General features: G+C 44.0%; 1 protein-coding gene across 2 annotated transcripts in view; it reads right to left on the bottom strand.

Annotated features, from left to right (window-relative positions):
- The window catches only part of LOC139925578 (tensin-3-like), a 31635-nt gene extending 9026 nt beyond the window's left edge, over nucleotides 1-22609 (bottom strand). For both annotated transcript variants that reach the window (XR_011785276.2, XM_071917014.2), the window contains exons 1-14: nucleotides 22450-22609; nucleotides 15676-15839; nucleotides 15330-15380; nucleotides 14950-15072; nucleotides 14650-14714; nucleotides 13374-13457; nucleotides 12502-12614; nucleotides 11763-11823; nucleotides 11473-11548; nucleotides 11236-11365; nucleotides 10919-10984; nucleotides 9844-9945; nucleotides 4233-5453; nucleotides 197-360 (exon numbers count right to left, since the gene is read on the bottom strand). Coding sequence is in view for 1 of the 2 variants with exons in the window: in XM_071917014.2 (XP_071773115.2) it covers nucleotides 197-360; nucleotides 4233-5453; nucleotides 9844-9945; nucleotides 10919-10984; nucleotides 11236-11365; nucleotides 11473-11548; nucleotides 11763-11823; nucleotides 12502-12614; nucleotides 13374-13457; nucleotides 14650-14714; nucleotides 14950-15072; nucleotides 15330-15380; nucleotides 15676-15825 (2406 nt within the window). In the remaining variant the exon portion in view is untranslated. The remainder of the gene's footprint in view (nucleotides 1-196; nucleotides 361-4232; nucleotides 5454-9843; nucleotides 9946-10918; nucleotides 10985-11235; nucleotides 11366-11472; nucleotides 11549-11762; nucleotides 11824-12501; nucleotides 12615-13373; nucleotides 13458-14649; nucleotides 14715-14949; nucleotides 15073-15329; nucleotides 15381-15675; nucleotides 15840-22449) is intronic.
- Between the last annotated feature and the right edge of the window lie 1974 nt (nucleotides 22610-24583).

Genomic DNA, 24583 nt, shown 5'->3' with positions numbered 1-24583 from the left:
CTGTGACAAACACACACACACACACAAATATGGTAAAACCATGCATGTGAGCATCCGCGCAGAATAGGATGTCATACATCAACAAACATGAAGTACAAGTATGAACACACCAGCATGCACTGATAAAAGTGTAATGCATGTAGCGGTGGGAAAAACCACACACACACACACACACACACTCACACATTGTATTTACCTGGGGCTGTGGCACACAGGGGGAGTATGTCCGTGGGCCCCTGTACTCCTCGGTCCCAGCCCACCCTGAGCTACAGAAGCCTGGGCGATCTGTGACGTCACTTCCTTGGTGACTCAGACTCAGACTCCGCATGCCGTCTCCCCGCACCTCGCTGGGCTGGACAGCTGGATACACACAGATGGACAGGAGTGACAAGCAGGTCATTCAGTGCCAGCAGAGTTACAAACATCACTGATTTCAAAGAAACAAAGTCAATAACCAAGTTAAGTCAATAAAAAAAACCCCCACTAAAAATAAAAACAACAGTGATTCCACTTATCAGCCAGCTCATAACAGATAAGTCTGGTGCTTTTCATTCAGAAAAATGGGGGATTATCACTGCAGCACGTTTCAACGCTACTGTCTGCATCTTCATCCTAGTCAAGGTGCAATAGTGTTGAAATGTTAGTCTGTTTGCTCTGGAATAAAGGCATACATTGACCTATGTGCTCCAGTGATCATATTCACTTCAAATCAAAAAACAACTGAGGTATAAACATGTTGATGTGAAGTGGGGTGGCTACTTTCATGGCTGCTTTCTGTACAAAGGTTGGGGGTTGATGCTTCAATTTTGTCAATCCAGCAAGTCAATTTTTTTTTTTTTTTCTGCCTGGACTCATTCGAGCAGTATTTGACCCCGGAGCTGGTGCCTGCACTGCTGTTAATGTTTTGAGAGGACAGCTGAGGAATGCCAAGGGGGTTAGCTGGGGGTTGGTCAATGTTGTGACAATGTGTGGCTACTCCGGAGAGTGCTGCCACTCAGCACCAGGGTGTTAATTTGAGCCCTCCCAGAGAGCACTGCCCTCTCAGCCCTGAAGAATGCTAATGGTGCAGAAGTGCTAATGCTGGGGATCATTACACACACACATTGTCTGGTGCAATGGATGGATGGCAAAACTGTTTGTGTCTGTGTTTCTGCATGCATGCATCAGAGCGATGCGAGTTTTTCCTCTTATATACACCAGTCTGCAGAACTGTGTTTACGTGTGTGTGTGTGTTTGTCCCTGAGCTAGTGGGTGCATGCCTTTTGTCTGCTTGTTGGTGGGAGGTGTGAGAGGTGTGAGAAGGAGTCATGGGGACTTGAGCTCATTGAGGAGGCATGGCTCTGAATGGCTCTGTCATTATCATGCGACAGAGACAAACTCTCATTCTCTCTAATGACTCTCACTGCCATCACTTCTGTCACCCCACCTCTCTCTAATATAACCTCAGGAGGAATCTTAGATCGGGACATACATTTAATTTAACATAGTAAAAAACACAATAATTCATCAAAGCAATAACTCTGATATCAACAGAAAAAAAGGGTTGTGGATGTATTTTCTTGGTTTCAGCTCTGAAGTTTACCATGTATGACTCGAAGAAGTAAAGGATGTAGCAATATATGCACAACGCTAAGGATGTTTTGTATGGTGTGTTAATGTTGCAGTATTTATGGACACTGGAGCTGCCCAGACTTTTCTGACATTTGCCACTGGAGCTATCTCAAAAAAGTGTTACTGCCCTCTGGAACCCTTGTGGGGAAAAAATGATTTTGTGGAGGGCCAAATTTGGCCTGCAGGCCTTATTTTAGCCAGCCCCAGTGGAGCTCATCCTCCATCTCCCTGTGTTTTTCTCCTCACTCCCTCAGTTGCTGTATGTCAGCCCAGCTCTCAGATCCTTGGCACAACATGAATACACTAACCTTTCTCCTCCCCCATCTCATCCATTTCTTCACCTGCCAAATGCACTGATGGATGTTAAAAAGCATTCAAACCACCATAAGAGAGTCACTGATTTGAATCAGACTGGGTAAAATAAAAGAATAAAATCAAGAGTTTGACAAAATTGTGAATAAAGAGCCACCTAACTTGACATGAAGGAATTCAAATGATATATTTGGCATCACATTGCCTAGGTGCAATGACATAAGAAAACAAGCAAGAAAGCATGATTGGTCTAATGACTTGGATATTAGATACAAACTTTGACTAGAAAGCAGTACCAGCTGCCACAATAAATCTATCCAAATTTGAAATTCTCCAGACAAATTTACTTTGAATAGTCATGATGTATCATCCATAAAATTAAAATAATTTAAGCAGCCTCACTATCGCATAAATCACTTTTGGTACTTTAAATCTGAACAGCATCTAGGTACATCCAGCTGGACATAATGAATCTCAGACATGATCCCTATCACCAGTGCAAACTGATAACACCATATGTCGAAAACAGACAAGCTATTGCTTCGTACAGATTATCAGCACTTGTTTCTTGGAATGGCACTCCTGTGTAGTTGATATGCACAGACAGGTACGCCTTTGGAATCGAATGGAAAACTCTTTGCCTCGGGGCACACTTGTTCCTCTCCTGAAAATTCCTCAGCCCTCCCCATTTTGTGCCCTCTGGCAAGCACAGGTATGTATTGGTGTGATTCACACACACCTAACAGCCAGACGGCTTTCTCTGTCTTCTCTGCTTCACTAGGCTCCAGGTAAAAAAAAACAAAATGGAGTGCCATTGCACCTATCAACTGACTATCATTGAGTCAACATTACCAAACTTGATAGCCTGTAACTATAGACTTTGCCAAGTTTGAGGAAAAAAAATACGGGATGGGAAAAAGATAGCCATCAAAATGACTTAATCTGTAAAAAAAACCTTGACAGGAATAAGGTTATCTTAATCACCAAAAGGGCTTGTAGGGGCAACAAACTGAATTGAGTTAATGGAATTTCTAATCCAGCAACTTCTGTGAAAGCTTATGGCAAGTTGCTAGAAGGAGACACACAGTTACTGAAAGGCAGTGGACATTCTTTAAATTCTTTTGCAGTGTTTCAACATCACGGTGTGTGTCCTTGAACAAGGTCTTGGTATCAGTTTGAACATGAGCCATGTGGAAATAACTTTGGTGGACGTCTAGATACACATTATGTCAAAGTAATGTTGGGTCCATCTGCACAATAACCCTAACAACAAAAGGAAAATGAAAAACAAGCAATCAAATATAATGATCACATGGTATTGATGAGAACTGTAATTTCCAAATCACAAAAGACTTAATCTTTTGGTTTTCCGGACAGCGTCCTAAGCAATACATTCGGTTAATGAGCTAAATCCTTGTCCTGAAATTGCACATTGAAAAAAAAATATTTCTGAATAGTCAAAGAGAACAAATCCTGAGAATCAGAAATCTATTATTTTTCCACTAGAACACAGATGAAAGTGTAATGTTGTGCAGTAACCATGTGACAATAAGGAAGGAAGCATCAGTGAGAGATGACTCACACTAAAAGGAAGAAAAGGCGTGTGTGTGTGACATAATGTTTAAAACATCTTCTAAAAACAACAGCTTTTCTATTTACTCACTGATGCAAAAGTGGCATCAGTTAGAAAATCCATAGGAAAGAGGACTGTAACGACTTTCATTATGTAAGCGGTATATCTGTATTCCTCAGTACACAATCTCTACAGTCAAACTGTGAGACACAGCGGTGTTCAGAGAGGCCGATGACAGCTGCTCTCCCTCTGTTCATGTACCGCACTGATCCCCTAGTCAGATAGCTGTACACAGACAAGTCTCGACGGCGCTTTTACCTCAGAAACATGCTGAAAACATCTGAAAACCTGGCAACAACCCTGCTATTTCTGCTCCACTAACACTCGCCAGGTGGGAGAGGGAGCAAAGGTGTGCTTTGTGAAGTTAACTCTGTAGTGAGGGAGGAGAGGAGTTGATGCTGGAAGCAGTCAGAGAGGAGCTACAGAGCACAGTGTTAAAATATACCTAGCATATTGATAAATGTAGTTTTATTATGGGAAAAGTATATCTTTTACGATGTTTAGTGGGAAATCAACTTATCTGGCCTCATACTATTGTCACTACCACTTCTACAGCCTTTTCACCACCACATTGCATAGCATTAGATCACATGAACTCACCACCAACTACACTTCCAGACAACATCACACCACACCACACCATCACCACCACACCCAGACTGTCTGACGATCTTACCTGTCTGCTGTGTGTTTTGCAGGGTGGTTGCATTGTTATCGTTGAGTCTGTGATTGATGCCGTTGGCGCATTTGGTGGCTGAGCCATTCACATGTGCCCCGCCGTTCCTCTTAATGGAGCTGGAGCGGGTCGAAACCGGCACAAATGTGGGATCCAGGTCCATGATCAGCTGGTTGAGCTGGTCAATGGAGTTGTCAATGTCCACCGTCAGAGATTTGAACTCCTCATCCCGTTTGTTGTTATTGTTATTGTTTATCGTTGGCTGTTCACTGTGAGTCACTGCTTTTCTCAGGGCTTCATTCGTGTCCCTGGTAGGAGCCTGTGGTTCAGTGGGCAGGCCTGCTTTAGGTGGGCTGCTCCCTTGCTTGTTCCCTGGGTACCTCTCTGTGTCGTTTCCGTCGTCGGGCATGTAGGCGAACTGTTGTGCAGCTACCATCTGCTGCTGGCGAACCCAGGAGTGTGTGGAATAGCTTCCCTGTCTATAAACATGCTGCTTGGGCACAGAAGCGCTGCTGGGAGTAGAGGAGGCCACAGAGTTGCTCTGGGGTCCCAGATAGCCCCTCGTAGCCTCAGCATAGCCTCTCCCATACTCCTCCATGTGGGCAGGGGCAGGGTGCTGGAGGTGGTGCTGGCTTTGGGGCAGCTGATGCTCCTCTCCTCCAGGACTCCCAAAGCCATCTGAGAGCAGGGAGTTCTGGCTGCTCTTGTGGCAGGAGGACGACAAGGTCCCGAGGCTGTCCACGCTGTGCAGATCATGACCAGTCATGACCTCATCATCCAAGATGTCCGTTTCCCTCTCCCTGGGACGGGGGTCTCCGTTGATGTGCACTTGGGCAGGGACTATACGCTGGATGCCCACCCTGGGGCCTTGATCAGCCATCTCCTCCAGGCAGGGGTCCTCAAGACCAAAGCCACTCAGGAGGCGCTTCAGCTGGGCCTTTTCCTGCCGGCTGGGACCCTGGTTGGGCCTGGTGGTAGTGGTGGTGGTGGTGGTGGTGGTGGTGGTGGTGTTGGTGTTGGTGGTTGTAGGTGTGGGTCTGTCTGCCCACAGAGAAGTGCTAGACAGGCCTGAGTCACTGCTGGCAGAGAGGGCGTGATCACTGTGGTCAGGACTGGAGGTGGTGGAGGTTGTGTGGGCCCCTCGGCCCAGCGTGGCCGCTCCTCCGTTGGGGCTCCTCTTGTTAGCTGCTTTGTCCTGGTTTAGGCCCTGAGAACGTGGCACTGCAAAGAGAAGAAATGCAGCGCTTCATACGGTCAGCTGGTATGGGCACGCATACACACATAGACACGCACACACAAACACCATGAACTCACGCAGACAAACACAAACAAACAGTACAAAACCACAGACAACACAACACTACGTTCACACGCACAGATAGGTTATCCCACAAACAAGACTCCATCATACAGAATGAGTTACTGACAAACCTCCAGACATATAATCACACCTCCACTGACAAAGACAACAGTTCAGACATTTCACAACAGACATTTCAGATTAGACTTGCAGTAACTAGGAAATAGACACATTCACAGAGGAAACCATGTTATGAACTGAATTGAGACATTGAGAAATATATGCTGGTGCCATCAGTACATTTCTTATACAACTGGAAAGCTAAATGTTTTCCATACTTTTGTAAGCCATCTAATTAGTCATTTTGTGATCTGAAATGCAAAAAACAACAACCAAAAACTAACATGAAGCAAAATCAACCAAATCCAAACCAACCTAACCCTAACCCTAACCCACTCCCATCAATATTCTAATCCAACCTATTTCAAGCAATTACATTACAAGTCATCTTGCCATAACAGCCTCTATCTCTCCCCCCCGGGCCACCAGGTGAACTGGCAAGGTGGCAGCAGACAAAAGGTGTTCCTCGTGCTCAGGTTATATAAGAGGTGTGGAGATCCATCTGTACGCTGCTCTGAAAGTTAGTAGGCTGTGGGTCTTCCGAGTCTGACCTCTGCATTCCTCACCCTGCTGTGATTAAGCCACCCCGCTCCCTCCGCCTGCCCCTTGACCCCCAGCATATGTCCAAACAACCTCCTTAATCCTCCAAAGCAAAATAAAAATCACAGAGGTCAGGCATTTGCAAGCAGTCAAATCCATCACTGCCCCAAAGACTTCAAAAACCATGAAAACAAGTTCTACTTTGCGAGACTTACACAAAACAAGGGTTCAGTATAAATTCCAAGTGCATGCGAAGAGTGTTGCCAAGTAAGTAATGCTGCTGTTTGACTGTCACTCTCCCTCTACCTCAACAAAGAGAGCTGGAACATGATTCCTATGCTTCTCCCTCAGTCTACCGCGTTAAGTAAGTACTTGCCTTTCAGTCAAACCATGACTGGAGGATCTGAATACCAGACACGCATGATAAAAGCTCCCCTCCTCCTCTCCAAAAGCTCCTGTGTTGGTTGCCCCCCGCTCACACAAACACACGACTGGCTGGTGGAACTCACATAAAGCCTCGTACCGCCTTGGCTGAGGCCTCCGAGTGTGGCCCATGCAGGTCAGATCCGCCGGGAGTACGCCAACAAATCCCTCTTACAACATTCCTCCTGGCAAGGTGCTAACACTTCTTAAGACAGATGTCTTCCCTTCTCCATGTCCCTCCCTCTCTCTCCCTCTCTCTCTCACTCATGTCCCTGTCATCCTCCTGCCCCTCTCCTTTCTCTCCCCTCCCCCTCACTCACTCCCCCTCAAGGCCCCCGTCTGTCTCCTTGACGAAAAAATGCAGTCAGCCACAGCTCTTACCTTCCCCTTCACTGCCAGGTAAGTGCACAAGACAATCCCCGTCTCCAGCAAAGCAAAAGTTGAGGAGGAGAAGGGGCCATGCAGACACACAAGGAAGCACATGGCTTTTAACCAGGAGATAATGGTCAGGGTCAAATCAAGCCAACAGAGTTCGAATGAGTTGGCCGCGCTTTCTTTCTCCCTCAGCGCTGAGAAGGTGAGAGTGTTTGCACTCCACACAAGGGGGGACCTTGAGTTCTCCAAATAAGGGCAGAGGAATGTAAACAAGTGGGGCGGGGCTTAGGAGTGGAGGCGGGTCGGAGAGAAGCTGTAACCCGACCTCTTGCCCTGCATCAGGGGACTACCCCACCAGGGAGAGAGGGGAAAAAAGAGGGAAAGAAAGAGAGAGAGGGTGCCTGAGAGAGGATCAGAGGATGAAAACAACATTCCTGCAGCTCCAGACTCTTTCACACTGTAAAAAGACACTTTTTAATTAGAGCAATCCTGCCTTCTACTTGGAGCTCTGGGCAATTTTTTATGAAAAGCGGCGGCCAGGTTGTTTTTCTCTCGCTCTTGTGTGTCACGAAATTACATGCCTGCCATCCTCGTGTACAATACCAGCATGAAACAGATGTGCCCTAAACTCAATTATGGGGTTCAACAATTGTTTCAAAAACTGTTTTGCCTATCGAAGCCCATGAATGGTTAACCGAGCATGTTTTCATCCAGTGAACTTGACAAACTCAGTCATACCAAAACCTCCCATTTATATCTAGCCTTCATCAAACATCTTTTGGTTGTTGTGGTATGGTCAATCCCAGAATAATCTCCCAATAACAGTGCAGAGAGTGACACAATCTGAGCCGCTCTTGTAGCACAGGAGGAGGTCTGGTTATGTTTGACTGTGCAATTACCCTGCCGTTTCCATCCCATCTCAGTTACTACCATCCCAACACCTCTCATATGCCAGAGCCGTGAGTCAGAAGCTTAATGATGATCATCATCCTCATTTTCCCTCAGCCCTGGCTTCCATGTGTGCTTCCGCTGTGCAGCAGTCAGCCCTCTGGGAAACATTCCCTAATAATCCAACAGGCAATTTGTACATGGGTTTGCTATGATTCACTGGAAGCACAGAGAGGAAATCACTATGAAGGGAAAGCTGCTCTATGGGACGGGCATACGATCAATAAATATGAATGAACAGACTCTAGAGAGGCTACTCAATGAGATCTAAGACATTACATATTTTTTTAGATGAGCAAGAACCATTGCACATTTCTCATTTCATCACTTTTCATCAACCATTCATCGTTCCTACTGTAAGCTGTAAGCTAAACAAAGACAATGAGCTGGTTCTAACAGTAAACACAAAACACAGCCTTTCCCAAGACCAGTGTTCCCAAATTCAACCCCTTAATTCACACATGGGGATAAACACACAGTTGGATTGGGGATTTGCGGAAAAGCCATTGAAGTAAATGAGGTTTTCTTTTCACAACCTTAGCACTGCAGTGGCAAGCGTTTTTTTTTTAGACTTCCTCCTTCTGACCAGCCTCTGAGTGACAGCTTCTCAGAGGGAAACTGGGGCTGCCAGAGGACTGGTAAGTAGATGCAGAATTCCAAGTGAGCTCCCTGTCTTCCCTCTCAGATCTAGTGTTTACATGAGAAAACAAGGCTGTAAATATCCCACATGAATGCCTTGGAATTAAAGCAAAAGAAAAAAAATCGCTTTTTTCTTGATGTCTTTGTTTTCCTTTGATGAATTCTTAATTTTAAGTGTTTGCTCTTTCATTACATGCCCAGAGATGTGCATAAAAATCTATATTGATGTGTTGGGGTATTTTAAATGAAAAAAAAAAAAATGCAACTCATTTTTGTTATGAGTTAGCTGAAGTTAGCTTATAAAAACACTCACTGAAGACTGGGAATGGGTGGATCTATGTTTTAATGCCACCACCACGTCGCTCTATTCTGGGAGGTTGTTGTGAATTCTGTGGTTGAGTGGAGAGATTTGGGAGAGCAACAACCGCAGCTAGGATTGGGACGCCCCGACAGGGTGGCTCTGAGTGTGTGTGTGTGGGTCTGTCTGTGTGTGTGTGTGCGTGTGTGAATGTGTGCAAGCGCTAGTGAGAGTGTGTATGCGTGTGTGTGGGATGGTTAAAGCATGCCCATTCATTTGATGAAACAACAAAACAGAAATCTCTTGAGAACTAAATGCTCTCTCTCTGAACCCAGTATTCCCTATATACAACATCACTCACAACACCGCTTGCCATAATAATCATAGAGCAACATAAGGAGTTTCTCTACAGGCTTCTTAGACCAAGCTAAATGCTGTCGGCCATTTCCTTTCCTCACCATAGTAAAAGTCTTGTTTCCATAGGGCCTGTGCAAGTCCCACTCATGAGTAATAACTCCCTTTAGCTAAGATTGCCACATAAACCAAGCTAGTGATGAGTGTGTGTGCATGTTAATGCAATCACACAGCAGTCCCTCAATAACATGGAGCAAGGTTGGCCACAGCAATGGACAGGACCTGTCACACTCTGTTAATGCCCTGAGAGAGAAAGACAGTGTGAGAGAGAGAGTTTGTGTATGTACTGTGTGTGTGTGTGTGTGTGTGTGTGTGTGTGAGAGAGAGAGAGAGAGAGAGAGAGAGAGAGAGCATTGGAGGCAGGAAAAAGACAGCCATAGAGAGAGAGAGAGAAGCAAACTACATTTAATGCCTGCCTAATACCCTATGGGCCTCCCTCCATTCATAAAACAGACACTGACAAACTCAGATAGGGTCTGATTCATTAGGCAGACCTTGGCATTGCTATAGAGATTTAGTGAGTCATGTAGTGAGTAATGTATGGTAGCCAGTACCTTCCCCGTCACAGATGTTCTGGTAGGAGTCCCATCGGGTTAGAGGATCTGCTGTGTTGTAGTCCACAATAACATCTGCTCCATTTTGCCACCTGTCTGCGCCTGGACCCAACAAAAACATGATTGAGATATCAAGTTGTTTTTGGAAATTTTACAAAATACTGTTGGTCATTTTTTTATTGTAGCTTCTGGAATGACTGGAGAGATTGGAAATTAGGGTTTGCAGGATATGAATTTTTGAAGAACTGAAGCTGTTCATAGTCAATATTTTGTGCCGATATTCAATATCTATAAATTTCACCAATTTCATGCCAAAAAAGTCCCCAAAAATTACAAGGATTCAGTTTTGCCCCATATTTTTTATTCTTGGCAGGGTGGAAAAGCCTCTGAAACAGCATTTAGAGACTGTCATTAGACTGTCACTTAAACTCTCCAATTAAACCCATACTAATGAAATTCTTAGGTGGGTTAGCTCCATAAAGCAGGATGAGCCAGGTTTCATTTCAGGTTTTACAGACTGCCACCCCTGAAGCTGTTGAGCCAAATCATATCCTTACCTCCATCATATTGGCGGGGGACAGCACTGACTGGCCAATATCCGATTTTTATTAAAAAGGCAATATCGGCTCAATAGATCGGCAAACCCATAATATTGGTCTAAGCCTAGCAGAAATATTTTCATCATGCCATTGGGAGTTATTTTATTTTAGGTATTTTAGGAATTGTGTTTGACAGATGCACACATACCATACATATATAATACATATATCTCACACACATGCACACATACACAGACAAACACCCAAATCCACATACACACACATACACACAACACACAGTTTCCCTCCTATGGGGCTCTGAGGCAGCACATGCTGTGCTGCTTTACCTCTCTGTCAGCACACACTTCACACTACATTTCCCCTCTGCAGCATTCCACATCCTCCTCTCAGCAGGGGGCAGAGGGGGAAGGAACGGTGCGAAGGAAGAACACCGGGGGGAGAAAGCACCGTGTCTGGTTTTCAAACTACCTCTCTCTGTAAAAACTTTCGAAAAAGGTGAGGAGTTAAGAAAATACCTGGGATCTTCTCTGGGCCCTCTGAGAACACCAGCTCCACTTTCCCGTAATCCGGAAATCTTGGATCTGGAATGTCAACACACAGGAATGCCGTGAGTGTGGCCATTCACAACTGCAGGGCTGAATGGTGCTGCCTGTGACGAGGATTCTCTCAGTAAACCATAATACATTACATGTTTGGGAAAAAAGATTATTGGTCTCAAACTGCCAAGTCTAAATTAAGTCCAGACTGAGCCATGCAATGCTGTGTGGAGCAGAGTAGTTGCTGTAAACTGGAGGCACGTTGAGACCTGTTCTCAGGGTTTTTCCAGGTCTACCTTTGTTGGCAGTCTCCATGTCCTCTTTTTCGAACATCAGGTTGTAGCCCTGCACTGCTCCCGTGTGGAACTGCAGCCGGAAAATTACTTCACGCTCTGAAGTAATTTCACTCTTGTGATAGCACTTAACCTATAAAACATATTTGCTATTACTATTACATTAACTACAGTGAGTATTTCAATGAGTATTCATGTCAGAAAGTATGAATAGGCAGCATAAACTGTATATTTTCCTACCATGATGTCCCCTTTTAGCAGCTGGGCAGGCTCTAGTGTGATGCATATTCTGTCTCTGTGGCCTGGACCAATGTGACTGAGACAAAACAAGAAACCAGAGTTTATCTACCAGCAGTCAATCACAGTAAGTCGGCCAGTTGCAACCAATCACAGTCAATTACAGAAAGCCATAACTCAGAAAGGCTCAGAATTAGCGTGAAATGAAGTTAAATGGAAAATTGCTTTCATGTATTCCAATAATCTTTGAGGCAAACAATGATGTTGAAATGATGTTAGTTTAAACTACTTACTAGACTCCAGAGGAATACACTGCTTGCATTCCCTGGTAGACCTTGAGGTATGGGCGACACACTGAAAGAGAGATATAAATGCTCAAATGAGTTTGTTACATCATTGTACAATGCTGTTAAATGCATTGAAGTGTCACCTCACATAAATCTGCCTAAACCTCTTGTGGAAAGACGGCATGTTCTTAGAATATAATGAAACATGACCCAATATTATTGCTTTGTCTATGAGATTTTCTCAAAGGACGAATAACACGGCCTCAACTATTGCCTCTCATGTACAAGATATCCCAAGAGATCTTCTCAGATTGTACCGTTCACAGCTAACTGGTGATAAGATTCTGTTGTGAGAAAGAGATTTCAGTTGACGAAGACCTTTGCTGCTTCAGTGAAATGAGTGAAAACACCAGTTTATATGGAAACATGGGTGTGGATTCCCCTGGGTTTACTGGGTAGCCATAAAGTAGCTCTTCTCCACAGTTCTGTTTATGTAAGTGTCTGTATCTGCGTGTGTGTGTGTGTGTGCATGTGTGTGTTAGAAAGAGCTAGACAGACAGAGAGAAAGATATAAGGTGCCAGAAACGCTTTACGACCATACGATACAGATAAGCCTACATCTTGTTTATTGCTACGACTCTGATGTGGTTTTGTCTGGATTTTTATACTCTCATGGTACCAGTTGCTGTGTTTTCATTGGAGTTGTAGCTGTGTCATTTATAGTGGTAAACAATATGAGTTTAACCTCCAGTGGCGTCTAAGTTTGGTATCCCGTGAAGAATGATGCAGTGCAGGAACAAGGGGGAGGCGTTGATCTTCATTGATCCGCTCAGAAGACTGTTGAGGATCCAAACATACCTGACATGAAAGCACAGAGGTGGATGTAAACAAAATGCAGGCGTAACCCCAAGGCACAGGACAAAACATGGTGATATGGGCCCTTCATGTGACCAAGGATCATAGCTGTTCTTTAATTAATAGGGTCCTCTGTGCTCAACTGGCCATGCTGTCACACCTGATTTACAACATGGAGGGCAGAAACTTGCAGGCAATATCCCTTGAACAACATATCTAAAATAATATAACCTTCAAGTGAAAATTCAGTCTAGTACAGTTCCAACTCCTCCTTGTGCGATGCACTGGCCCACAGATCAGCATTGATCCCTCAGTGATAGATTTCAGAAACACTTGGGGCTAGGAAAGCTTGGAGAAACTTGAAAAAAACAAAATTGGAGAAACCCATTGTGCAATTCTGGCCACCGTATTCTGCATAAAAAGGCCTCAGTGTGAGTCACGTTGATTCACAGCGATGCACGGGGATAAGATTACACCAGGTCACCATGGGATCCCATTCCCGTTACTATTACGAAACAAAGACTGGTCTATCGGCTGGCTTTTTCAGTGGAAAATAGACAAAACAGCACCAAGACACGCAAAGTCTTTTGTATTGGTTCAGGTGTGTCTGGGACATGAATGTGGGTGGATGGCAGCATGGGGTCAGGACACAAAAGGGTCCAGCGCAGACAACAACACACTAGTCAAAAAACATAAATAGACACAGTTTGGAACTTCATTTGGCTACAATATAGAAGGGTGTGCTTATGTTTAGGGTCTTACCGTTTCTGGGAAGGTGTCATCAGAGCTGAGACCTTATCATCGTAGTACTTCCTCATTGCAAAGCGGTCCAACGCCTGATCAGCACTTTGAGAGATGCAGAGAAACACATTAAGCACTTCAGGTAATTATGACTCAGCGGAGAGATTACGAGACTCTCTGCTCCTCTATAATTGAATGCAGTTACCCCTAACATAAATTAGGACAACGCAGACACACGCTGACACTGACACACACACACACACACACATGCACACACATGCACAGTGGACAAGAGGGAAAGTAACCAGAGAGACAAGGGATTCCAGCAGAGAGGAAGACAATGCCAGCCTTAAGTAAACACGGAGGGGGAGAGGAGGACAGAGAGAGGCCGGAGTGTGTACACAGCACTGCTATTCGGACAGCACTAAAACCAACAGCCGCTGGAGCCTTTTCACCCGAGGTCTCTCTCTCTCTCTCTTGTTGTCTCTCTTTCTCTCTCTCTCCCCCCTTCTATTTCATTGTAAATCTATCTCATTGTTTCTCTATCTCTTCCTCTACGTCTTTTTGCCCTCTGTCTTTCACATTCACCTTAACAAACCCTGACCCAACCCTGAGTTTAGTCTTCCTCAGTGGGACACAGACCCCAGGGGAAGCTGAGATTGGCCAGCCTTGGCTGATGTGTGCTCATACCACAATGGCTGTGGGCTGTGTGCTGAAAAGATCTACATAGTCGCATAACGCCCAGCCAAAACAACCAGACACACACAGCGCTTTCCAACACTCTACTACAAACTACTGTCTATCCAAATGTTTGCTGCTCTTCTTGATTTTAGGGATTAGTAAATCTGCAGCTGCTCTGACTTTGTTTGACTGGCAAAGGCTAGAAAATTAGATCTGTTTTTTCTTAGATCAGTAGATTTAGTGAAAGTGATATTGTGGCCACAAGCTATTACTGTATCTAACATGCTTCTAGGTTGATTCATGTAATTCTGTACGGGGTGATTCATAGCTTAAATTGTGTGGTTTTCCTTTGAATTTGAAAGCAACTGAACTTGTTTGACTCACTTTCTGACTCACCTTGACCCCAAATTAAAGGGGGCAAATAATTCAGTCGTGGTTAAGCAATGACATTGCTTGTGGTCGACAGAATGAGTCTTTAAGAAAAGCTGTGGGTTGTTGTTGATATCGTTTGCTGCCAAGTGAGCACACTCATATTACCACAAATCTTCACTGAATGCAAATTTAACCATGACATTCATGGTAACATGTCAAAAATGTGATACATAGTAGTGGTTACCTGGCTGATATATCGGTGAAATGCACGAAGGATGAGATGACCACACCAATTCGACCCTTGCCGCCCTGAAGAAAAAGAGAGGGCAGGTGATGATTCACTCTGCATGCAGCATTTGTGGTTCAGCTCTGTTTTTACAAAACAGTACTTTATAAATGTGTAATAACACTGTAATTACTATGATGTTGAATATGGTATACAGTAATTGCTATTGCAAATGGTAATATTGGAATACAGCTGACATGTTTGATTTAAACAAGAGACTGTTTAAAGCATGGCGCAGCACAACCTGTAGATGCTCACCCTACAGTGTATGACCGCCACATGTAGAGGGTCAGCGTTCAGCCAGCTCTCCATGGCCTTGCAGATAGTACAGATCTTATCCAGAGGGGGGGCATGCAGGTCCGGCCAGCCTGTGTCCAGGGTCTGAAAACACACCACACACTCAGACATTGTGAACAGGCACAGTGTCTGTCTACACCTCTGTCCCCAGAACATGCACTTTTGGTCAATATTATATTGTTTACTGTAATTGATCAAAGAGGATGCACTGAAATCTATGTTGCCACAGAAATGTACTGATTTTTGTTCTTTTCCACTTTGATGCATATTGATATCCTCATCCTGCTACCGTTTTATTAATTTGTGCTGATTTGATACAGGTGACATTCACATAAACTTACCCTGGGGTTCATTTTAGAGAGATCATGTCTTTTCTCTGACAGGTTGATAATCTAAAGAAAAAATACAACACAGTCAGTGAATACACACAAATATGATTACTTCTCAATCCCAAAACAAACTTCTACTGTACCACATAGACGAACAGATATATTTCTGCCAAGCACTGATTCATTAACTAGCATGAGTGAAAGATGAGCTGAAGATGATCCACTAGGAGATCAATGCTTTGTCAGCATCAGCCCTGACGTCAATACTGTTTGCACTGTGACTAGCACATCTGCTACTTCCTACAGCACAATCTGCTTTCAAGGTGAGACAGTGTGCAACACATGGACAAGCACTGACCAGATAATTGTCTGCATGTTTGGACTTGAGCATTCGAGTGACATCCTTCAGGTTGTGTGCGTAGATCTCCTCGGAGCATCCCCGGGGGAAGGACACAGCAATGATACGCTCCGTGATATATGTCAGGTCGAGTTCATATCCCTCCTCCATCTTGAAACGGACTTCTATAAGAGTAGAAACACAGGTAGCTCAGACCCTTCAATTCCCTCGCACTATTCCCAGTTGATGCGAGTGACTTCATTCATGTCAATATTTGATGGTCAAAGTCCTCAGCTTTTGTGTCCAAGTTCCCCGCAGATATCTTTAGAGTGTGACCTCAATTCCAGATTGTATGACACAGAGGGTTTCTTGTTTACACAGCAACAGTCTGTCTGCAGTCCCAACAGTGTGTCGCAGAAATATAGTACTGGGGGAAACAAAAGAATATGTTAAGGGCTCTTTAACATGTTTGAGATGATTGCCATTTATCTCTACTGCAAAGAGAGATACAGTGGTATCAAAAGATTGTAGTGAATCAAAGCAAACTATAAAGTCCCCACACTAATTCTCCCACGGTGTATTTATTAACACCTACACTGCTGTAACATTTCAAGCGCACAGGCTCTTCATCAGACTCTGCTCTGCTCTTCAACTGTTCTTTGTCCAGCACCTGTGACTGAGGATTGGGATGTGCGTGTTTTCTGTGTTTCTCTCCATCAAACGATTGGAGACCAGCAATCTAGTTACCACACTGAAACTGTCAGAGCAACAATGACAAAGACAAAAACAACTTTCAAAGAATTCCGGCTGAAACCAGTTATCCGCAGCGCAGCGTGCTGTAAATCCCTGAGAGATGGCGTGTCCCTGTGACCTCGTGGCCATGAACTTCCTGCATTGGTGGACTGGGAAGAGGCTGCACCCCCAACACACCCACACATACACACACACACACACACACATCCCTTATCTAGTCATCTCTGATCTGGCCTCCCTGTTGCTCTGTCTTGCTTGTCAGCTGGAGAGCAGGGAAGAGCCCCAACAAACTGTTGCCTGCCGGCCATTGCAAACACTGTGCTAATCAAAGTAAAAGCTACAGGAAATACAGTTTCTCTTGATTTATGATGTGAAGGCTGTGTTTGACTATCCTAGTTTTAGAATTAGCCAGGATTAGGCTGCATGTCAATTACTTTTTAAAAGATGATTGTTTTAGGCTCTTGTGCAGCATGTGTAAAATAAAGATCTATTTTGGTTGATAAATAGCTACCTCACATTGAAATTTCACACACACACACACATTCCAAATTCTCCCAAAGGCATCACCATCCTTCTCAAGTCGCCCTGATTGTTTGTTGTGATTAAATGCTGGCCAATCCACAGTGGAGAATGTGTCCGTCAATTAAGTCTGAAGTGACTGCAGGCTACAGCTCAACACTTTGAAGGACTCCAGAGTGGGAGCCATAAACCAGGGGCCATGTAGCCGGGGCTTAAACCAACCCTCAGAGCGGAATGAAAGAGGCTGTGTGTGTGAGGAGGTCATCACTGGGGGAAATGGGCTGGGTGTATGTGAGTCTGTGTGTGTGTGTGTGTGTGGGAGGAGGTGGGAGTAGGGGGGGAGAGGTCATCAGAGACTGTTGGAACTAATGGCGGGGTTAGTCTATTTCCCCTGAGACTTGGAGGAAAAACTGTCGACTAATGGGAAATTAATGAACAGGTCGGCCAATACTTAAGGCCTCTGTTTCTCCGGGGTAGAGGCATGGGAGGAAGCCTGAGTAATGTTTTGGAAGTGTCAAAGCACTGTGCTAGATAGAGATAGGTAGGGTGTCTAACCAACACTTAACCTCTGAGTGACCCAGAGGCGAGAGGGAATGTTAGTGAAACAGTATATTGAATTGTGCTGCAAAGATCTGCCTTAAATAATTTATGAAATCAGCCATTAACAAACTATAGCAAAAGATTCATTATAAACAAAACAAAGCTTTAAAAAAACAAAACAATATGACATATTACTGTTCAAATCAACTCAAATAAAAGCCATGAAGACCCACAAAGCCCAATATACCCAATAATATAATTTTATCCAATTTAAAATAGGAATACACCAATATATCGGCAGGTTATCAATCAGATATCAGCTTTACAAAACCAATATCAGTATCATGAGTCTGACATTATCTGGCAAATTGTAGAACTGGCATTTTTGTGAGCTTTTCTGTATTAAGTCTGTCACTTAATACAACGGTCAAATTAACAACAGAATAAAATTAACATGGTATTTTGTTTAAAAAGCACTTGGGCATGTCTGAAAAGCTTAACCTGTTTTGCACCTGCATTTGTACTTACAAAAATACAGATCAGTATTGGCTATCGGTATCGGCCTAAAAAAAAAAAAAACATATCGTGCATCCCTAATTTAAAATGTTAACTTTTGGCTCATCATTAATTTCACATGAATCATTCAGATGCACTGCGGCCCTGCAGCACATCCTTTCCCACTAAGACCTATCAATTCTGTCTCTCATCACTCAAGCAAACACGAGCGACTTGCCCCAGCACGCACTGAACATAATTGGTCTTTAATTTGCACTGACTGCTTTTGTTCCTGGTTCGAGGCACAGCATTAGTCCACAAAGGCGGAATAAGCAGTGCCAGGGATCTCAAATCCCGAGCCCACCCATGGCACTGTGAGAGTGAGGCTGGCACAGGAGAGGGCAGGCAGAGCGATTCGAGAAAATGGGATGTCAGATCTACTGTGAACAAGCTTCAACAGGTTTACTGGGTCAGGATGTTGGGGGATTAGGGTGTGTCTGGCTCCCCCAGCTCAACCCCTGCAGGTAAGAGCTAGACTAGGCTGCGTGGGTGCTGTCAGCCACGTTCACACACGCATGACCATCACTTGGGACACTTTCCAGCAGCTCCAAATGCCTTTCTTTCAATTACCCCGAACAACGCTGAAAATAAATCCATCCAACATTCCATGAGGGAGTGATAAAAAGGTGAGGAAGAAAGGCATATAAAAGTGCTGGGATGCAGCCTGGTTCTCTTTTAGGAGCCACACCCTTCACCTGGCCTACACTGTATGGAATCTTCCATTTTGTACAAACAGTGAACCACAACATGAAAGAACAGAGACTAATGTAATAGGACATAAATAGCAGCAAGAACAAGTCCACCATGCAGAAATCAGCGTTAGTCAGCCCCTAAGAGTTAAAGCATGGCCTAATCATGTGAATGGTGACCTCATGGTTGTTTTCATTTTTGAGCCCACTGTGGTGACAACAGTTGGCAACAACCTTGCATACTTGTCTGTCACAAATAATAAAACTCTCCCAAACCTAGGGTTGAGCCACAGCAACTGAATCCATTTACGTAAAAGTTTGTTTGTATGTTATTAGGCTGGTTGCTACATGTCTACAGGCTCCCATGGTTACATTTTCCATTCGAGACTTCGGTGTGGTTATCATCATGCAGACTCTGTTTTTGTGTTATGTGTGCAAACGAGCAGGAGAAATATAGGGAAAGAGGGGGGGTCTTAGTCAAGAAGTAAGGGAAAAAAGAAAAAGCCCATGAATAAGCTTAACGTAAGGGAAGCACATAATCTTTTAAAGACAGTGTCTAAACAATGAGATGGGGATACGGTAATGGCTCTCTGCTGCAGTAAGATCTAAGTGCTCACTGCAGTGTAGCCATCTTTTAACTTTATTATCTTTTCATTACTTATTATCATTTCTATGTCCTGATGTACTGTGCGAGCGCACGCTAAGCAGGAATTTAAGCTTTCAGAGCCAATACACACTATAATAAAGCGCACAGGAGCAGAACTTTCAGGACAAACAGGTTGCAAAATCGGAAGAGTTTCAAGGTTTGTCAAAATCAATGAGAGAAACTAAAAGGTCCACATTTCCACAAAGGTTATGCTGGCACACATATGAAAGCAATCAAGGAATCCCTTCCCCCATTCCGACTCAAAAATCAAACTGAAACGCTTTTGTTGGCTCACTCCAGTTTATGATTGACAGGTTGTGGCAACAGCATCTATTTTGGGGCTACTTGAATATTTTTTATGGGTCCATTAAACTGAAATTATGTGCCTGTGGTGAAAAAAAGAGTGCATCAAAATTCATCATTGTAAGGCGAAAAAACACTTTCCCAAACAGCGCCAAACCCCCCTGTCACAGCTCAACGCAAACTTTATCTGGTCTGTAGTTTAAGGGTAAGAGCATACCCAATTTGTATTTCGAAAAACCAAAAATTGGACTACTGCTAGGTCTAGAAATATCATTCCAGTTCTATGGGGGGTGGGAGGGGTGGCGGGTGATATGGCCCATCCAACCCAGCATGTGAGAGTTGGCCCCGCTCTGGACCTAGATGCAAAAAAGCAGCCATGTGTAGCCTGCTGTCTCCCTGGGAGTCTCTGGGCGCCGTTCAGTCACAAGAACAGATTAATGATCTTCTAAGCTGTTTGTCTTCAACCCTGAGTAACACCTAAAGTGCCATAAATGCTTCAGGAAGTCTGGCTGCCTATGGGGGGGGAGTGGAATGTTTTTTCAAGAACCTTTTGCATTTTTTACTATATTTACACTATGTAGCACATGAAAAGTAGAATAATTCATGCATGTTTCATCCATCCATCAGATGAAGGGGCTTTTACAACCAGGACACATTTCCTCCTTGTCCTTTGATTGAAGCTCTTCCTACTATTTTCCCTGCTATGGCTTAGCAGAGGCTGTAGGCTCCAGTAGGTATTTAGCATTCAGATCTAATTGCCATCTAATAACCCTGATACCATCAATTTCACTGTTCCAAACCGCCTTGCATTCATACTTGGCATGAATTTAAGAGAGCATGGCTCGTACGGCGGGATAACATCTCCACACTGACATAACAGGCCGGTCGAAGGGCCTGGAGAGAGACAAGGCCACAGTCTGTTCTGTCTTTTTATGTTCTATATGTTTACGCTGTGGCTTTGACGCCCATTCAACGCCGAAGAACTGAAATAAACAAAACCAAGAAATCTATTGAAAAAAGCCGCGGAAGGGGGGGTGGGTATTTTTAGCCAGTTTATTTAGTAATCCTGGAACTCCAACGTATATTTGTCCCTCATTTTCATGAGATATTTTGAAGGGAATAAAAAACGAGAACCCTGGCTCTGAGTGAATCTGTACACCCACCAGGCTCCTAAAGTACTCCCTAATTACCGTTTTCTATCCCAAGGTCATAGCGGAATGCGTTCCAAAATGGATTACGCTTCCACTCTCACTCTCTCATTCTCCCTATCCCTCTTTTTCTTTCTCCTCTTTCTAACCTCTTTCGCTCCTTCTTTCTTTCTCTCCCTGTGCCTCTCTTGCCCCTTTATTTCTTTCATTCTCCGTCCCTCTCCTAGTCTCCTTCTCTCAGTTTAATGGTTTACACATGTCAGCCGAGTGGCTGCAACACTGCGACAAAGTGAAATGCCCCGGTGCTCTGTGCCATGCTGCTCCGGGTTAGATCAGAGTGTTCTGCTTACAGTACACAACCCCAGCCCTTTGCCAACCCACCTGTCCAAACCACACTATCAGGATCCCCATTCATCTGTCGCTCAGCCAGCCCTTTGTAATTGCCGCCTGTTATCAGGGAAGAAGTGAGAAGTTAAAGACAAAAACGGACACTTTGGTTTTCTGACGTTGCTTAACAACTGTTAGACACACATTTGTTTACCCTTGAGGGACAGATATCGTTCATACGACTCAAAATAGAACCAGCAAGAAAAGCTGTAATTGCCAGTTCAAAAAGGTTTCTCCTATCTCGCTGGGTCTGTAATTAAGGCTTATCTTAAAAGAGTTTAGCCTGCAAAATGTTCGTCACAACCCGCATGGTTTGTGTTGCTTGAAAGAAAGGTGTACAGGAGGGTGTAAATGCAGGTGTGTGTCTGATTTCAAACTCGAAGCAGAGAAAGGGAGGGACTGAGATTCAGGTAACGAGGGTTGTAGCTGCTGTGATGCAAGGACGCTTGTACGTGTCATCAACAATGGCTGCCTGAGAAGCACAGCCCTAAGGCCGCAAATACCATGCAGCAGCTGTAGCTCAAAGAAAAAAAGACAAATTCTCTTTCTCTGTTTCTCTCCATCATTCTCTCTCCACCAGCAGGGCAGACCAAACAGTCAACAAAGGACAAAAAAGGTTTGTTTCTTTTGGAGTTCTATGGGCTTGCTTTACTGAGCAAAAGGCTTCCACAAGAATGGCCCCATATGTTTCACATTATAAGGGTCTCCAGTGCACCAGAGCCCAAAACAGCAAGGAGTCCCGCATTATATTCATAACAAAAGACAAGGAAGATATTTAAGCTAAAAAGATTCTTCCTCATTAAGAGGTCAGACCAAGCTTTAATAAGGAGTTCATGAACAACACTCTTTCATTCACACATTCAAAAAAAAAAAAAAAATCACAAGCTCAATGCTTGTTCAGTTTGAATGACTCCCTTCTCTGTCTTCAGAGTCCTGCTAGGTCTTAGAGTGCTGGAACACACACACACACACACACACACACACACACACACATGCACACGCATACACACACCCCTGGCTTTAGTTGGACTCAGAGCCAAGGTAAATACAGTGAGAGCAGTGCCCTGTTTTGCAGTTTGAATAAATGATCAAACTCAATGAGATATAGCTGAGCAACAGGCTAAAGAGGAAAAAGGCTGAAAACTTCTCCAGACTGTATGGAACCCTAATCCTGCTTTGAAGTACTGACCAGCCCAACTTTAAAACCCTCCCTGCTAATGAATGACCGTAGAAAAGTTCAGACACCGTGCCTTACCTTTTCAAATTGAAAGCGAGGACTTTGATTCTTCTTTTTCCACTGATTCCCTTTGTCAATCAGTGCTGAAAGAGAGAGAGGGAGGTAAAGTCCTGAGTCAAAGAGCACTCAGCCCGTCACACAGGCTTAGTGAAGGCTGAGAGGCTCATTTTCCTCTGCTGGAATGCGCTCTCGGGCTGATCAGAGGCACTTCTGTGAGCTCACTTTGTCCCAGCTGCCCCTGATGCTCTACCGGGCCGTTGCTGCGGCTGCTGGTGCTAAAATGGAAGCCCTTGCTCTGTTCCTGAACTGCTGCTGCTCAGCCCCCCAACACACTTCCTCCAGTCGAGGCTGCCGCTGCAGCCGCCACAAGTCCTGGCATGGGATAGTCCTCCCACTGTGCCGCTGGGGCTGCCTCCCTTGATCCCTCCCCTCTTTTCCGCTCTCTGTGGCCTCCTCCCTCTACCTCTCTCCCCTGCTCTCTCTCTCTCTCTCACACACACAGACACAAACACAGACTTCAGCTTCCTCTACCCCCCTCCCCTCCCCCCAGCAACTTAGACACACTAGGGGTGGCACATTATTCTAAAAAATTCAGCTTTGACTATGATAATGACAACAAGAAAGCTGCTTTTGGTTTAGTAACCTAGTTTAGTGCATAATATCATATTATGGATACTTAAGAATAATTTGAAGGACCACAGTGAAAATACTTTCATCATTTGGTTTGTCATCAGAATAAAGACTTTGTTTTTACTTTCAATTCATGTACTGTAAGCAACAGATTATAGCAGTCTACATGGTTCCCACACTCACTTGAACATCAAATTCAAAAACTTTTCACTATCTTGTTTGGTGAAATCCAGGGACTCAAAATTGGCATGCTGTGGGGTGAGACATGACATTGGTCAAAATTAGACATAATGGAGGCCTCATTTTACTCATGATCTTGTAAACTCAATAGCTCATGGTGAAGTCCTTCATTTTAAAACTGCTCTTGTATGAATACAAATCTCCATCAGATGGTTTTCCTCAGGATGTGAACTGTTGATCTTAGGACATAGAGAGGAATGATGAATTTGGTGCTACATTTTAATAAAAAAAAAAGAATTACTTTCAAGGCCATCCACTCATTTTCAAAAACACTTGAGGTCTTATTTTATTTTTTCAAATCCACAAGCTTTCAAGGATTTTCAAAGACCGTGGGAACATATTCCAGTGCAAATGAGCAGGCACAAAACACAGAGCCGTGTGACTTATGGTCATTGTATACAAGTACATGACCTAAAACTAAGAGTGAGTAAACATGTAATATGAGCGTGACAACACATTGTACGACCTGCTCATTTGTAAACGTCTCTGTAACTTTCCCCACAGGGTTTTCACTACAATTCCTTGACCGTGTGCCCTATATTGTGTGGCGGCGTGATTGTACATTGATAAGCAGTGATGACCTCTAGCATCCTGTACGGGCAGAGAACAGTAGAGTTAGGTTACATAACTCCATAGATACACTGTGGAAAAGAGTGACTTGCTTAATCATTCACTCAGTCCAAACCTTGCCATTGTTCTAAGACTGACCGCTCCTTGTGCTCACTATTAAATACATTATTTGCTATATTAGCATACCCTCATCTCAGGCTGAAAGTCTTGCCAACGGTGTCTGACCACGACGTGAGACTATCTTCGTGACTATATACGCATTTGTAGTTGATACTCAAGTTTGTTTAGATACATCATAGAACTAGTTGCAAATGATACTGCAATCTCTTCAGATATATGTAGCCTATGTAAATATAACAGGTCGGTTATATGTTGGTGGTGAAATAGAAATATCATAATTACCTTTCAGTCTTCGTTATGCTAATATTACTGCCAAACAGCACCATTTTCAATGGTAAAATCTTTGGAAAAAAACAAATGTTTCTCTTCCTCTGGTAAAATATGCTAGATAGTGGGCAGCCTCTTCCTCTACTCCAGACAGGCCATTGAATGATATTATCATGGCAATTAGCGCCATCTATAGGTAACAATGGACATTTCTTTTTGATACAAAAACTGGGTGTTATGTGCAGTTTTCCCTCCTGTGCACTGTGAGTGAGCTGTTAGTCTTTAATGCCCAGTAGATTTCCAGCGGAAAAAAAGCCCCACCTGA

This window comes from Centroberyx gerrardi, chromosome 13 (assembly GCF_048128805.1).
Source record: "Centroberyx gerrardi isolate f3 chromosome 13, fCenGer3.hap1.cur.20231027, whole genome shotgun sequence".
Lineage (NCBI taxonomy): Eukaryota > Metazoa > Chordata > Actinopteri > Beryciformes > Berycidae > Centroberyx > Centroberyx gerrardi.
This window is presented reverse-complemented; position numbering and strand designations above follow the sequence as displayed.